The sequence below is a fragment of the Lissotriton helveticus genome, chromosome 9 (genome assembly GCF_964261635.1).
Source record: "Lissotriton helveticus chromosome 9, aLisHel1.1, whole genome shotgun sequence".
Lineage (NCBI taxonomy): Eukaryota > Metazoa > Chordata > Amphibia > Caudata > Salamandridae > Lissotriton > Lissotriton helveticus.
Genome location: NC_136070.1, coordinates 133,948,234 through 133,965,507, shown reverse-complemented (window position 1 = coordinate 133,965,507; position 17,274 = coordinate 133,948,234). Strand labels below are relative to the sequence as shown.

At 41.4% G+C, this 17,274-nt stretch overlaps 1 protein-coding gene across 1 annotated transcript in view; it reads left to right on the top strand.

Moving 5' to 3' along the window:
• The window catches only part of CAPN3 (calpain 3), a 396,758-nt gene that overhangs the window by 164,836 nt on the left and 214,648 nt on the right, over window positions 1-17,274 (top strand). Inside the window, exon 4 of the mRNA XM_078659629.1 lies at window positions 1,317-1,450. Within this exon, the coding sequence (XP_078515755.1) occupies window positions 1,317-1,450 (134 nt within the window). The remainder of the gene's footprint in view (window positions 1-1,316; window positions 1,451-17,274) is intronic.

Below are 17,274 nucleotides of genomic sequence, written 5' to 3'. Positions count from 1 at the left end.
GGTATGTGTGGTGTAGGTGTTCTGACCGCTTAAATGTGCTTGGTGGAGGGTTGTCCTGTGAAAAAGAAGCATAAGGACAAGATATGCAATCAGGGCGGACACAGAGACCTAGACAGATCCCACATCAGTCATTTATTTAGGCTCAAAACATAAGCAAACAGACTTAATAGACAATCTGCCATTGGCCCCCTTCGTTTTGATTGTGGTGTATTCAAGACAAGAAAACCCAACATGTATGACCAACTGTCGAAATATGAGTATCCAAGAACCCTACTGTTCAGAAATGCACCCCCCAAATGTGAGAGTCTGCTTTCGGCTGTTTCATTTTTTAAGAGCTTTCTGCACATATTTTAATGGTAACTGTATTTGTATGTGACTATTTTTCGCTAAGATTGTCTTCAATTACATTTGAATTGCAGGATGAATTGCTATATTGTTCGTATTTTCAAACTGAAAGAATAATTTTTTGATTTAACACTTTTTATATACTAATATGTGAAACAGAGGTTTTAATTGCTGACCTCAGTTGTAGCTCTAAATCAATTTGAAATCAAATCAAAGTGTTTAACTTTGTAATTGTATGTGTTTTAGGTGCTCCCAACTCTTACATTATCAACAAATTTGGGCAATATCTCGTTACCAAAGGTTTCAAAGTAAATGTATGACAAACTAAAGGTTTCAAATAATTGATCTGACTTCAGTCCCTTAAGTAGAGATAGAGGGATAATTGGATTACCACACATGCATTACATCCCACCAAGTTTAAGTAATATAGCTGGATTAAGGTAACACAACATTACATCACTGAAAAAACCTGTTGGTAATTACTCTGTAGATAAATGGGCAAAGTACTTCAAGTTATTTCTCATTCATATGCAGAAAAGGATAGTTATCATTCTGCTAACCTGGAATAACATGAAATGAGATAATATATCTATGGCATCACAGTATTACCCTATGGGGGTTAGTGCCAAAATAGTGCATGTGTGACATCAGTAGGTCCAGAGTTCATAGACCCTCCCATGGTGCCCATTGTAATCGAAGCATTGTATTTCTTTTTTAGCACAAACAGTGTTTTGGGCATATCACTTTATCTTATGGTTCACTTATCACCTAACATTTGTACGCAGAATCTATGATGGGTTTTTATAGCACAATGTAACTGCTTAATTTTAATATTGATTTAGATAGAAATAAAGAACCCTATAAATCAACAAAAATTAATGGCTAACAATAAGTTTATTAGCCAACTGTCAACCTTCTTTCTAAATCCACCAACAGTAATTAATATTGTTTTTTTAATTTTTTATATATAGTTCTGGCGCTACGGAGACTGGGTGGATGTTATTATTGATGACTGCTTACCAACCTACAACAACCAGTTGGTGTTTACCAAATCCTCTCAGCGCAATGAGTTTTGGAGCGCACTGCTTGAAAAAGCCTATGCAAAGTAAGAAAACTCAAAAAAGTTCACATCCGATAGTTCATGTCATGAGATGGCTTACTACTTTGAGTGAAAACAAAAGCTTTTCAAATGTAGATAAAGAAGATGATTAGCTGACAGATTGACAAGCCTTCCTGGTGCAGGCCTAATCGAAGAAATCATTTTTGTCAAAACATGTTAATGTAATTCAGATTCTGTGCATTTACCAGTAGGTAAGCCTAGGTGCAGGCAAGCTCTGCTGTATCATTCTGACTCTAATATTATTATTATTATTATTATGGAATTTGATTAAGCGCACGGCTTCCCCCACCGGGGGTGTCCCGGCGCTGTGGACAGGTACGGTAGTGACTAAGGCGGCTAGTAGGTGGAGAACAGGTATGTTTTCAATTTGGACCTGAATAGGGGTTCTGCTTCAGTGAGTCTGAGGTTAAGCGGTAGGGAGTTCCACGGCTTAGCAGTGACCACTGCAAAAGCTCTGCCTCCTCTTCTAGAGCGATGGAAACGGGGAGGGAGTAGGAGACGGAGATGGTTAGATCTAAGGGAACGGACTGATTGGACCTGCTTCAGTCTGACTCTGAGATAGCCTGGTCCATTCCCATTGAGTGCTCTGAAGGCCAGGACCAGGGCTTTGAACTGGATGCGATGAGATATCTGAAGCCAATGCAAGTTCTTTAGGTACGGGGAGATGGAGTGATGATAGGGGACGTGACAGATCAGTCTTGCCGCCGCGTTCTGGACAATCTGTAGTCGGTGACATAGATATGCAGGAGCCCCTACATAAAGACTATTGGAGTAGTCCAGGTATGAAGTGATGAGGGCGTGCACGACAGTCCTCATCGAGTCCCTAGACAGATAGGGGGAGATTTTAATCATTCTTAATTTGCCAAAACAGGCAGATGTAACCTTCTGGATTTGTGTTTTGCATGAAAGTTCATTGTCAATATGAAACCCAAGGTTCCGGGCTGAATTGGCCGGGATGGGGGGTGGGTTCAACTCAGGTGGCCACCATGTGGAGGACAGCAGAGGGGTTTTCAGATTAAAAAATAGCACCTCAGTTTTATCGGTGTTCAGTTTTAATGTATTAGATGTCATCCATTGAACAATGTTGGTGAGGCAAGATTTAAAATTATCCAGTCCTCTGTCAGAGTGGTCTCTAAAGGAAAAAATCAGCTGAGTATCATCAGCATAAGAGACCACTCTTACACCACAGGCCTCAACCACCCTTGCCAATGGTGACATGTAAACATTAAAAAAGAGAGGGCTGAGGGCCGACCCCTGGGGGACTCCACAGTCAAGGGGCATCTTATCTTTCGACATGTAGGGGCGACACCATACCTGTTGCGTTCTACCTGACAGGAATGATTTATCCAAGGCAGTGGTGTGCCCTGTATTCCTAAGTCACGCAGCCTTTCCAGTAGTATGGAGTGGGTCACGGTATCAAAGGCCGCGGACAGATCGAGGGGCACCAGCATGGCCACCTCATCTCTGTCCATGCTCTCTCTTATGGTCTCTGATACTTCTAGAAGGGCCGTCTCTGTGATATATCTGGATCTAAATCCGGATTGAGTGTCATGCAAGAGGGTGTTGGATTCCAGGTAGTCGGCCAATTGCTCCTGTACTATTTTTTCCAGAATTTTGGCAGATTTAGGGAGGAGAGAGATAGGTCGGTAGTTGCTAAGTACCGACGGGTCAGCATCCACTTTCTTCAATATGGGGATTAGCATTGCCTGTTTCCATTCCGATGGGAATTGGCCAGAGGAGAGGGAGGTATTCCAAATAGAGATTAGGGGGGTGGTGATAAGTGGGCCCAGCTGCGTGAGTATTTGAGCTGGGACGGGGTCTAGGGGAGAGCCAGATTTACATTTTTGCATTCTGTGTTGGACAGAATCCCTTACGATAGGTTTGAATGCTTCAAATGTGGTAGTGCAGGCCGGTAGAGGAGGTAGGACTGATATCACCTCACCATGCCCTTTAGACGGTGTGAAAGGAGAAAATATCCACAATCTTGTGGTGAAAGAAGTGTGATAGGCCATCACAGAGTTCTTGACTTGGTGAGAAGAGGCGGGTAAGGGCTGAAGGTTTTGTAAAGTCTTTCACAATTTGAAAAAGAGCTTTGGCCGAATTGTCAACAGAGTTAATCTTGTTGGCGAAGTATTCCTTCATAGTGGCTTGTTTTAATTTGTGAAACCTTTTTAGCGCGGCTCTATATATGTTTTTTTCGAGAGGATCATAAGTGCGTCGCCATTGGCGCTCAAGTTTTTTACATTTGCTTCTTTTCGTACGGAGCTCTGGGGAGAACCATTGGGCGGAGGGCTTCAATCTGGCAGAGGAGAGGGGGAGTAAGGGGGCGATCACATCAATCGCTGTGATAAGAGTGGAGTTGAGTCTTTTCACATCGGCGTCTAGATCCTTAGACGGGAGCCACTCCATGTTTGAGAGTACTGGTTCAAGAGCGTCGTAGGTGACTTTGTGCCATTTCCTACCCAGGTTAGGTCTTACACTATTCGTGATTAATGGGGGGGGATAGACAGGGTGAAAGGAATGAGCGAGTGGTCGGACCAGGCCAGAGGGCATGGTGCCAGAGTAGAAAGGGCTGACAGGCTCGAAAAGATCAAATCTAGGGTGTGGCCTGCCGTGTGGGTGGGACTATGAACTCTCAGGTCCAAGTTTATTCCAGCTAATGTTTCTACCAGGGACCTCGCTTTTGGACAGGAAGCATCATCCACATGTAGGTTGAAGTCACCTAAGATGGTAAAATGCGGGTGTTTTAGGGATAGGTCAGCAAGGGTGGACAATAACTCAGTGAGGTGAGAGGGCTGTGTGCCAGGGGGGTTGTAGATTAGGGCGCCCGCCAGGATCAGGTGAGTGGGGTCCGTGATACTGAAATACATTGCCTTGATAGGGCCTGAGTTAGGCAATTTCCTGGAGGTTATTTTCCATTGGGACCGATAAATAATGGCGACCCCCCCTCCCACTTTAGTCCCTGGTCGATTAATCCCTACAAAATGGTAGTCTGGGGGATTGCTAGCGATATGTCAGGGTTAGAAGACTCTTTGACCCACGTTTCGGTAAGGAACATCAGGTCCCATGAGTGGGTGGTGATAGATAGCCAGATATCACCTGCATGTCACGGGAGGGAACGACAGTTGACGAGGCACGCCTTGACCTCGCTGGGCAACGCACGGTCTGGTGTTCTGTCGCTTTCTTTACTGGGGCAAATGGTAAGTGCTTCTAGAGGGAAGCCGCAGTCTTTGCATACAAAGTGGTCAACAAGTAGCTGAGGGGGGTTGCATTTAGAGCTGCAGTTACTGGTCTGCGGCCTCATGGCCAGCGATTGAGCCCTGGACCAGCGTGTTTGCCCTGTTGTGTGTCCACCGGCAGCCTGCCTGGCGCTGGACGCTGGATGCTTTTGTTTATTCATAATTTTGTATAGCATGTACAATACCCAAGGATGGCATCGTGATTTACATAGTACACCCATCATAAAGTATAATGAGGTAACTGGTTTATCTATACGACACTGATCATAGTTGTGCAAGAAGTAGCTGGTCCACTGAGTAGAACACAGAACTTTTGCCATATTGTGCTATGTGACTAAGTTGATACAAGATCCTCTGCGTCACACTAGATAAATGAATGCATCAGTATTGGTCTTCTTGGAGAAACAAATCAGAAAGTTGCTCCTGTAAGAAACTCCTGTGGTCAGAGCAATTGGGCACCTTTTGCGGGATTGTTAGACAACTAATGAGGTCTTTTAGGAGAACCAGATGGAAATGGGCGCACACCTGAGTGACCGCTAGATATTGATAATCAAAAGTAGATGGTGTAGGCAATGGGGCGAGTGGTAATCCCTCACAACCACTCAGATCGACCAGAAGGCTGGTCTACAATAAATAAGAAACAACTGTGCCCCTGCACTCACACAATGCATAGAACCATGCCAAAGTTACAGAGTTAAGTTGTATACATTTGATAATAAAGTATAACATAACAATCCAAATAAGTAGTGGAGCTACGTAATTTAGTGTCCAAGAGCAGAGTGAGAGAAATATAAGTAAGTTGGTAGTCAGTTCATAGAGTATCCATTTTCTGTTTATTGTTCCTTTTCATGAGCCAACACGTGTTTCATCGCAGGGAACTACTGCGAATCTTCAGGGCTGGCAGGAGTGGCTCTCAAGCTAGGATAAGCTTATTTGACAAAAACAGACGAAAAGAGGAGCAGGAGAAGACCGGTCAGTGCGACGACTCTATGTGTCGGGAAAATCAAAAGTAGTGCTTATGATTTTTCTTGCCAAGGGTTTGGCCACTTATGGGACGTCGTCATCGAAACACGGCGCCGGGAAATCTCAAGAGGGAGAACTCCGTCATACCGACAAAGCCCTCTGTGGTCACAAGCGCACCCGCCAAGACCACGAAGACCCGTCTCCTCCCGGTTTCCATCCTACACAAAAAATACCGAGATCCTATCTCCTAAACCTTAAGTACGAAAAAATCCTACATTCGGATTCCCGACGACGTCCCATAAGTGGCCAAACCCTTGGCAAGAAAAATCATAAGCACTACTTTTGATTTTCCCGACACATAGAGTCGTCGCACTGACCGGTCTTCTCCTGCTCCTCTTTTCGTCTGTTTTTGTCAAATAAGCTTATCCTAGCTTGAGAGCCACTCCTTCCAGCCCTGAAGATTCGCAGTAGTTCCCTGCGATGAAACACGTGTTGGCTCATGAAAAGGAACAATAAACAGAAAATGGATACTCTATGAACTGACTACCAACTTACTTATATTTCTCTCACTCTGCTCTTGGACACTTAATTACGTAGCTCCACTACTTATTTGGATTGTTATGTTATACTTTATTATCAAATGTATACAACTTAACTCTGTAACTTTGGCATGGTTCTATGCATTGTGTGAGTGCAGGGGCACAGTTGTTTCTTACCTTTTGCGGGATTGACAATACATCCTTGTCATACTCCTGAAACAGTGCAACAGATAAAGTTTGGAATTATTAAATGCCTAAAATGTATATATGTGGAATTGCCATCAGAAGGCAGTTCTGTATATGGAAATATGTTGTTACTTTTTAACAATTTGTATTTGTTATCTTACTTAGAAAATGTGCTATACATCTGACAAGCCCTTTCCACTACACCCTGGTAAACTGGGGGGTGTTCATTCCTCATTCAGGAAAGACAGTTACTCCTTCCGTTGACAGAAATACATGTGCAGGCATTTCCGGGTGAGAAATCACCTGCAAGGGGTTGATGAATACCCAAAAACCTATAAATACTTGGGAGTTCAGCTGTATTTGTAAATATGACCCATCAAATATTTACACAATGCTGGCAGAATTTAAACCTAGATTTTTTTATGCATGCACATTGAATTTATCCAAGTAACATTATGAATCAGGCCCATGTCTTTTTCACTTTGAAGCTAAATATATCACGCATCGAATAGGAAGAAAGAATGTAATAAAAACAAGCATTTGCAATGCAATAGGTCCCGCATTCACGCAAGTTTGAGCTGTTGGCATTGTAAATGACAATGCCTTTTATTTATGTTTTGGTGGTAATACTGGTATTGGTGGTGGTGGCGGTATTGTTATTGGGGGTGGTGGTATTGGTATTGTCGGTGGTATTGGTGGTGGTGGTACTGGTATTGGTGGTGATACTGGTGGTGGTAGCGGTATTGATGGTGGTGGTGGTATTGGTATTGGTGGTGGTAGTGGTGATGGTATTTGTGGTGGTGGTATTGGTGGTGGAATTGGTGGTGGTGATATTAGTGGTGGTGATATTGGTGGTAGTGGTGGTAATGGTGTGGTATTGGTGGTGGTGGTGGTATTGGTAGTGGTGGTATTGATAGTGGTGGTATTGGAATTGGTGGTGGTGGTGGTGGTGGTATTGGTATTGGCGATGGTGGTATTGGTATTGGTGGTGGTGGAATTGTTATTGGTGGTGGTATTTGGGTGGTGGTGGGATTGGTGATGGTGGTGGGATTGGTGATGGTGGTATTGTTGTTGGTATTGGTGGTGGTGGTATTGGCGTTGGTATTGATGGTGGTGGTATTGGTGGTGGTTCTGGTATTGGTGGTGGTTGTATTGTGGTTGTGGTGGCATTGGTGTTATTGGTGGAGGTGGTATTGGTGGTGTTGGTGGTATTGGTGGTGGTGGAGATGGTAGTATTGATGGTGGTGGTGGTATTGGTGATGATATTGGTGGTGGTGGTGGTATTGGTAGTGGCGGTGGTTGTGGTATTGGTATTGGTGGTGGTGGTGGTGGTGGTGGTGGTGGTAGTGGTGGTGGTGGTATTTGTGGTGGTGGTATTAGTGATGGTATTGGTGGCGGTGGTGGAATTAGTGGTGATGGTATTTTTGGCGGTGGTGGTATTGGTGGTGGTAATGGTGGTAGTATTGGTGGTGGTAATGGTATTGGTGGCAGTGGTATTGGAGATGGTATTGGTGGTATTGGTGGTATTGGTGGTGGTAGTGGTACTGGTAGTGGTGGTGATGTTATTGGTGGTATTATTGGTGGTATTGGTAGTGGTGGTATTGTTGGTGGTATTGGTGGTGGTGGTGCTGTTGTTGGGGGTGGTATTGGAGGTGGTGGTATTGGAGGTGGTGGTATTGGTGGTGGTATTGGGGTTATTGGTGGTGGTGATGGTATTGGTGGTGGTGGTGTTAGCGGTGGTGGTGGTATTGGTGGTGGTGGTAATGGTGGTGGTGGTATTAGTGGAGGTGGTGTTATTGATCTTGGTGGTATTGGTGGTGGTGGTAGTAGTAGCATTGGTGGTGGTTTTGTTACAAAAATAGGCTTTTGAAAACAACTGGTCAGTTGGGTTTAGTACAGATGACATGTAAGACAGATGTGCTGTTGTCAGCTTCAGCCCTTTAGCGCAGGACTATGTGCTACCTGTAGTTCACATGACTTAACTCACTAATCAATTTTAAATCCATTTTACTTGGTGAGAGGGGTTGAAACAGACGCAAGATAATGGCGGTTTAAAGAGGATGTGGTCTCACAGCTAGAGCTGCCGACCTTGGAGCTGGGAAAGCAAGGTTCGAGCCTCGGGGTCGACTACACACATCCTGTGTCACTTAACCTCCCTGTGCCTACCAAAAAATGAATGAGTCCTTATGTGAAGTAACTGGTGCTCATGTAATGTGCTACAATACCTTTGGGTCGAGTTCGCGCTATATAAATCTGCAACAACAAAAAAAGTGCGTGAAAGCAGGCGCCCGTGTTACGGGGGCGGCTGCACTGCTTAAAAGAACACAAGCGTTTCAGCTGAAGCAGCGCATGTCCGGCCTGCAATAAGAGAATCTCAATAAAGTAAATAGTGCTTACAGACTAAACAACTGGTCCCGTGTAACAACTGAAGTAAAAGGGCCACTCGCCTTTGAAGGGTACAAATGAAGGCAAGGCCATACTAAGGAGGGACTAACAAGCCTATTAACGAATCTGTAGGCAGCATTTACGAAAGACACAAGCCAATGAAAAGTATAGGAGGAGAGTGGGCGCGGCTTCTCTTTCATACTCTACTACAGCAGTCTTGCAAAGCGAGCAGCGCATGCGTGCTGCCGCTAGCCTCGACCTAATGACATAGTACTAGAGACATGTGAAATAATGGCATCGTTGGAACTAAAGGCCTTGGGTTTCATCCTGATTATAGGTACCTTGTAAACAAGCATTTGCAAAACCAATAGTTCTAACATTTGCAAGATACAGCAATGGTTATATTTTATTTTTTATTTCAACCTAATGTCACAAAAATTAAAGAAAATTAAAGCAAATGCCATGTGGCTCCACTAGAAACTTTAATTAAAAAAAAAATAACCTTCGCATACAACATTTCCTGTTCACACCACGGTAAAATATAATTCTTACTTTTGCAGAGAAAGGGTCATACAGGCTTTGAATTATTGTAACCAAAGGCGTAGTTTAATATACAAGGTGACTGAAGAGAAACTAAAACAGAATAAGAATGAAAAGAAAAAGAAAAAGGCATTGGCAAAGTAACATATAAAGCATTGGCAAAGTAAAGTATAGGTGCACCACCTCAGTACTAAAGCACCCCTTTTTGTAAGCGACTGTGCGTAAGTGATTGGGCAAAATCCTGTCACTCACAGTGCACAAGAGCCAATAGCTGAAGTGGTCTGACTCATTGCCCCATATAGTGTGCTGTGGTGGACCGATGAAGGATGGTAAGTTGGACAGACCAATGGATGTAGAGGACTGACTAAAAGCCTCTCTTTTTATGTATCTATGTTTGTTTTTGTTATTTATGAAGTTTTAGCGCAAGAAGCTGGCGAGAGACTAAAACTGTCTCTACGTCAGACCAAAAAAACACACAGAGAATTGTTTTTATTCCCTATCATGTAAGCAAAGCAAACAGAGAGCCACTATTTAAGTGAACACGTTTTTAAAACGCGCAGAGCAAACAGGAACCGAAACGAGCACACATGACGTAGCTAACAATAGTATCATCCAAGAGGTGAAGTGCACCACGTCCTGGTCTGCTCCGGATGCATTTAAATGAACTTGTTTACAATGTTTTTGGTCAGAGCGGTTGATGGGGAAGGGAAACTCATATGGGGAGCCACAGTGAAGCTATGGCCTAGAATGCAGTTACAGACTCTATGAAGAAGAAGACAGCGAAAAGTAGGGGGGGGAAAGGATGAAAGAGGTTAGGAATAGAGAGACAAGAAAATAACAACAGTGTCGTTGAAGAATAAGATGATAGGAAGAAGGAAAGATGGCATGGGTAAAAAAAGTGAATAGCAAGTAAAAACGGGCCTAGCTATCATTGATGCAGCCAGTGCAGTGGCACCGGACCTAGAGCCCCGAGGGTCCCCTTGAACCCTGGAATTTGCTATATTTTACCACTAATAACAGTCAAAGGGGTAATTTTCCTTTCTTGCACCGGGGCCAGTGGCAACGTTGGTACGCTACTGAATGGAAAAGCGACAGGAAGAGAGAAAGAGAAATGAGGGAAGTTTGCAGGGAGTGTTAACAAATGGATGAATGAGACATGAATTATAAAGCATAAAGGAAAATAAGAAAAGACAAGGCGCGAAAAGGACCAAAACAAATAGGAAAGATAATGGAATGAAATCATTGGGCTGAGGCAATAGAAGAACAGAGGAAGAACTGGGGGTTTGAGCTACGAAGGGAGAACAACAAAAAGTGAGGACGGTTAAGTGTGAAATAGAGGTAAGAAAATAGAAGAAAAAAGGAAAGTATGCATGGAATCAAGGAGAGAGAAAAGTACTTGAAAGGGAAGGAGACAAGAAAGAAGAGCAGAACAAGCAAATGACTGACTTACTGACTGAGTGACATACTTATAAAGCTCTCGATTGGCGAGGCGTCTTGAAACTGTTAGGAGAAAGGAAAGGTGCAGAAATAACAAGAGCTGGAAGGAGGTAAAAGAGAGACCAAGGCAAGAAGTGGATAGAAAGACACAGGGAGGAATTAGACAGAATATAGGGAGATTAAAGGAAGGTATAACTAGAGAAGTGTAGGAGGGAGAGGAGAGAGAAGTGGTTAACTTGTCAAATAAAAAGTGCCAGGGCTCTCCTCAGGAGGCAGCGCTAACAGGAGAAATGACTAGAGCCCCAGCACTTATTATTTTGGAGAGGACTTGGCCTAATAGCTACAGCTGCTGATTTCAGAGCTGGGGAACCAGGTTCGAGTCTCGGCGTAACTCAACTTCCTGTGAGTCTGTCAAAAAATCACCTGCCTTCCAAATGAGTGTGTCCTTAACTGGTGCTGTAAGCACTGGTGCTGAGGATTAGGTGCCAGTGCTGAACACCGGGTCGCACCGGCTCATATTAAGCACTGGGAGAAGACTGGATGAGGAAGAAGTTGGGGGGATAGAGGAAAGGGTGTTAAAATAAGAACAAAGCAGGTCAACTTTACAGCCACAAAAAGCCCTATATATTGAAAATCCAAAACATAAAGGCAGGATGAAGCGCTCAGCACTAAAGCATGTAAATATTAGTCACACACTTGAAGGTACACATTAACATGCGTCTTGCTTCCAAGGACACATACATTATGTAGACAAGAAAGCAATTTGTGCGCAGAATGAAACAAAGGGGAACCAAATTGTAATTAGTTTAATTGTAATTAATTAAGTACTAGCAACAAAATGTGATTAAATAAAGTATGAAGTATAGTCTTTGGCTGTACTAACATTTGCAAATAAATAAATGTACAAATGCAGTAGAATACAAAGTTAAATGCTAAGGTTCTGACCAAAATTACCGTATAACAGTAGGCCAAATAAATATTTGAATCCAGGTGAGGAGGGCACAAATATATAGGGCAAACATTAAACCACATTGGCCTTCGTAATGCCAAGTTAGAAAATTACATTTGCAGTTCTTGTACTGATAACATCAATTGTCACTGAAAAGGATTGTCAATGGAAGGAGAAGAGTTTAGTACATGCACAACATTGTATTATAATTACATTTATATAGCGCTTACTACCGCTGACCAGGCATCAAATTGCTTTTTCGGCGAGTAGCACACTACTCCAGAACCCATAAAGGATTAATGGTGAATTAGTATAGTGAAATATGAAATTAATTTGAGTGGTGGACATATTAGTCTATTATTCGGATTGAAAAGGTTAGTGGAGGGATAGAAGACGGAAGGATTTAGAATTTGTTTTTTGTTTGTTTGTTTTGGAACTCATGGCAGTAGGAGGAGGCCTGGGATGGCTCTTAAAGGCGAATGAAAGAAGTCAGTAGCTGCTGGTGACTAGCAGTCTTGATATGTTTGTGGCAAAGGATCTACAGGAGGTTTATTGGCCATATTATGTATTTTTATTTTTTTATTACAAACCCCTATCTGACAAATAAGCCTTGCAGGCCTTCTGCAGAGCCTTTGGCATGTCTGATGTAATAATCAACACCACATCCTTGCCTACAAAGGTAAATTGTGAGATTTCATGTAACAAAATACATGTCTGCAGCCTTTTACATGATACAATAACAATTCACCCTTAAAGACATATTGGCTTTAATATATGTGTTTCCTAATAAATAAACGAGGCCCTTTGTATCTTTTATAAAAATAGATCAGAAATATGGCATCTTGTGTAAAGTTTTCCAATGAAGCAATCAGGCCTACAGCCTTTATCATTAGCTTGTTGTCATAACCAACTCAGGCCTACTGTATTGAACAAAGCTTTGACACAAGGCAACCATCAGGTACACAGTAATAAATTCACAAATATGAACAGCATTACAGTTCACCAAATCGTATAATATGCATATTCCTATTATGCTGGGCTAATAAGTAGTATCATATTGCACATTTTCTATCCCTATTGTTTGTTCAAGTAGGCCCCAAACACCAAAATCCTTGCCTACTACGATAACCTGTGGGATTCCATGTAACAGAATACATACCTACAGATTTGACCACTGTGTAATAACTATTGACCATTAAAAGCTTATTGCTTCTAGCACATGATTTTCTAAATAAATAAGTCAGGCCACTGGCTTTTGTATTACGTTTCATAATAAATAGATCAAACTTACGAAATCTAACTTAACCTCTACCGCGCTAGCGGGTTTTCCCGCTGTGCGCTGAAATTTAAAAATCGCGCGTATCGTGACAAAGCCAGCTCGTCATGCGCGTAGCGCAGGTAACGCCCATGACGAGCTGGCTTTGTCATCAGCGCTGAAGGGGTTAACTTTCGTGCTTAAGCTAGCATCCATCATGCATACAAAGCATGCTAATATGTACACAATTACAGTTAACAAAACAAAATACATCCTCTCTAAAAAGGGCAAAAGAAAAATTATCTCAGTAAAATCTTCTACATCCTAGGGTGTTTCACAGGGGATGATAACACCAAAACCCTTGAGCACTACGGTAATCTGTGCGATTCCATGTAACAAAATGTGTGTTCACAGCCTGTCGCACAGTATGATCCAATGTTAAAGAGCTATTTAGTGTTATATGCTTTTCACAATACATAAGCATAGCCTACTGCCTTTGTTGTACGTTTTATAATAAATAGATCAGATTTACAGCATCATATATACCATTTACCAGTCAACTTATCAAGCCTGTTGCTATTATTATTGGCTTGTCACCAGAATGAACTCAGACCAACTGTAATGAGCCTACTGTATATAGGCTTTGCCTCAAAACAGCCACCAAGTCATACAGTCACACAAGGATAAATGTAAACAGATTTACAGTTGGCAAAACAGCATACTTTTTCTCCTAAAGGGGCCTAACAAGGATTATAACGGTGTAAATCTTCTATAAGGACGGATTATCAAAGGGGGTTACCGATACGAAATCCCTTGTTCACTACACAGTAATAACAATCCAGCTTTAAATGCGTTTTGAATTTACATATCCTTTTCACAATAAATAAATCAGTCCAGCTGACTTTATCCCAACGTTTCATAAATAGATGTAGTTTCTAGTCGAGGTCATTGGTTCTCCACCATAACCACCCTTTCCCACATGACAACCAGAGAAGGACAAATAAATCATAATTATCTAATTATCTAGAAGTAGCTGAAGAGCATCACAGTGGAATGTGTGGTACCTTAAAAGGCAAGCACCATCCATAACAGTGGTTACTTGACAGTGGCGTATGTCCATTCTGTTAAAACACATTAGCTTTACTTGATAAATAGCCTCGATTATACAGCTGGGTAAACAAATGATCACAATAGTAAGGACTCTTTCTGTGGAACCGCACTGTTTTGTCTGCTGGGTCATTAAATGCATGACCCTAGGAGAGTTTACCATATTTGGCTGGAGCTCTTCAGCTGGAGACTTTACAGTTTGAAAAATGAAAAAAAAAGACCCAACAACATTGTGTTTTTTTTCATTAAACCGTATTACATTTTTTATGACAATCACTTTTATTAGGCATTGCTTTGCATGAATTATTGAAATATGCATCTCATTGTAATTATTGGTCATTTTCAGTAGGCACACTTTTAAAATTTTTAATTTCTGATCTGTTTGACAAAGTCAGGAGGTCTGCTTTACTTAAAATGTCGCCCAGGTCCTGAGCTCAAACCCCACTGTCCTTGGCTTGGCCTAGTGGAGGGGAATGGTTTGGTCACCAGCCTCGGTTTGGCGAAGGCTGTGCCCGGTGTAGCGCTTTGTGCCGGTGAACGGATGGATGCAGGGCCTGGCAGCAGGCCAAACTCTGCGGCCAATCACATGCCATGCACATTCAAAGGCAATGCACAGAATAGGGTTGGTAATATTTGTGGCAATAAAATATTACTTTACGTTAACAAAAACCTTACATTAGTGGGAAGGTCTAATCATTAGTGGGAAGGTCTAATATAGTAAAAATGATTATCCTTCCAAAATTTCTATATTTATTTAGGGCAATACCACTATTCTTTGATAATAAAATATTTAAAAAATTGGAGAGTATGCTAAATAGATTTCTCTGGGCAAAAGGAAAAACGAGAAGGGCTCTCAGATACATGACATTGCCAAGAGAAAGGGGAGGCTGGGGTGTCCCAGATTTAAAATTTTATTACTGGGCGGCTGCTCTACAGAATATGACTGGCTTGATGGGAGGAGAACAGGGTAGTGAAGTAGCGGAGTGGAGTAAATTCGGAACATTAGCAATCTATGGCCTAACTCTGGGAATGGAAGTGAAGGACGTTCTCCTGAAATTTACAGAGGCTAGTTATTACAAGAGGACAAAGTTCAAGATAATAATAGCAGCATTCGAAATTTGGAAAAGCTTTGCTAAAAAAATTGGGTTAGGAAAATTTAATTCTTATACAAGATTATTACATAATCCAACCCTCCCACAAGATATCTTCTCGGGATCTATAATGGCAGAGTGGGAAAATAGGGGAATTAGAACCATTGGAGATATTAGGGGGGAACAGTGTTTTCTCCAATTTAAAGATCTGCAAGACAGATATAACCTAGAAGCTAGGCAATTTTTCAAATTCCTCCAGATTAGGAGTTGTCTCCTGGGAAAAAAAGGTGGTGTTCTGGGATTTGGGCGTAATGCTATTATGGAAATCATTCAAAGGGGGCAGGATTGCACAATTAAAAGATTGTATGCTGAATTGATTAAAATAAAACAAGATGATCACCAAGAGTGGAGTGAAAAATGGAAGGATAATCTTACAATCAGCTCTGAAAGCTTTGGTATCTCCCTAGAAATGGGGAACTCATTACTATGTGCAGCACCATTACAGGCTCAACATTTCAAAACACTTTATCATCTGTATTATACACCGGCTAAAATAGCACAATGGGGAGGTTTAGTGGGTACTACATGCTCTAGGTGTGGAAGCTCGGATGCTGATCTGGAACATGTATTTGCTTTATGCCCCCGCTTAGATTTATTCAAAAAGGAAATCGAATGTTTTATAAGTAAAATTTTAGAAAGCGAAATTGTCCTAACCCCAGGAACCATTTTATTAGGAGTTAATGTCGAGGATGTACGCTCTTTTCGTGGGAGGGAATTTTTGTTTGTAGCTATGTCTATCATGAGATTATGTATAGCCTCTGCATGGATAGATCCTGTACCACCTACCTTCCATAAATGGCTGGCTAAGCTACTAATAACGCATAAAATGGAGAAAGAGATATATGCAAGGAAAGGAATAAGGGGAAGGAAGCTAGGTAATATAATATGGGATCCTATAACACGATGGAAGGAGGAATAATAGTGTGAAATGTTGGATTCCCTAAAGATAAGAAATATTAACTCGGTGCAATTACAATATCGATGTTTTACAATATGAAAGTATATTCTGCCTTTATTTATGCTATTTTGTGCTTTAATTGTTGCTTTAATTTGTTTCTGGTAATATCACCCTCGCCTGCTGATGATTTAGTGATTATCTTTTATTTTGATCTATGAACTATTGGTATATACTTTTTCTCCTTCAATCTTTGGTTTGTATTAATGATGCCGTGCCTTGTATATAAATGTAAAATATTTCAATAAAAAAATTTAAAAAAAAAAAAAAAACCTTGAACGTTACTAAAAGAAATAAAGGTTACAGAGGCCTTATAGTTAGGTATGGTAAGAGTATCTGACTTTGCATTTAAAAAAACCTTTGGAATTCACTGAAAAAAACGGAGTTTAAAGGGACGATATAGTTAGGGAAAACATACTGCTTTAAACAAATACACCCACGGATACACCCACGGAAATTTACCAGTTATAGTTATCTCAAGTAACTGTAACTCGAGCCCTAAAGTAACTATACCTCGAACCCTCACCATTCATTGATAATTAACAACTATATTACATAACTCATGTCAAGATTTATGATATCATTGATAACATAACTATAACATCTGAAATTACATAATGGAGGATAAGACTGCACATGGCAGAGGCACGAGTGATAGTTATTTAGGGATGTATGACGTTACAACGTATACATTTACATCGCGCTACATTACATCGCGGTTTTTACAACGCAAGTCATTACCACGACTTGCGTTGGAGGGCGCTGGACTTAGGAGTAGTATAATTTACTATTCCAACTCCAGTCTACATACAGTAGGGAAAGTGTTGGATAGTAAATGATACTATTTCTTGTCCTAGAGCGCCATCCACGCAAGTCGTTGTAACGACTTGCGTTGTGAAAACCGCGATGTAATAGCATTGCGATGTAATCCCCGCATTGTAAACAATGTTTCCTGTTATTTAGGGCTCAAGTTGCAGTTACTTTAAATATATAACTGGTGAATTTAAACTGTAGTGTTTGTTTAAAATTGTATGTTTTGACTGATATTTTCACCTAACTATAACATCCCTTTAACCTTTGTTTTTTTCAGTGAAAAAAAATAA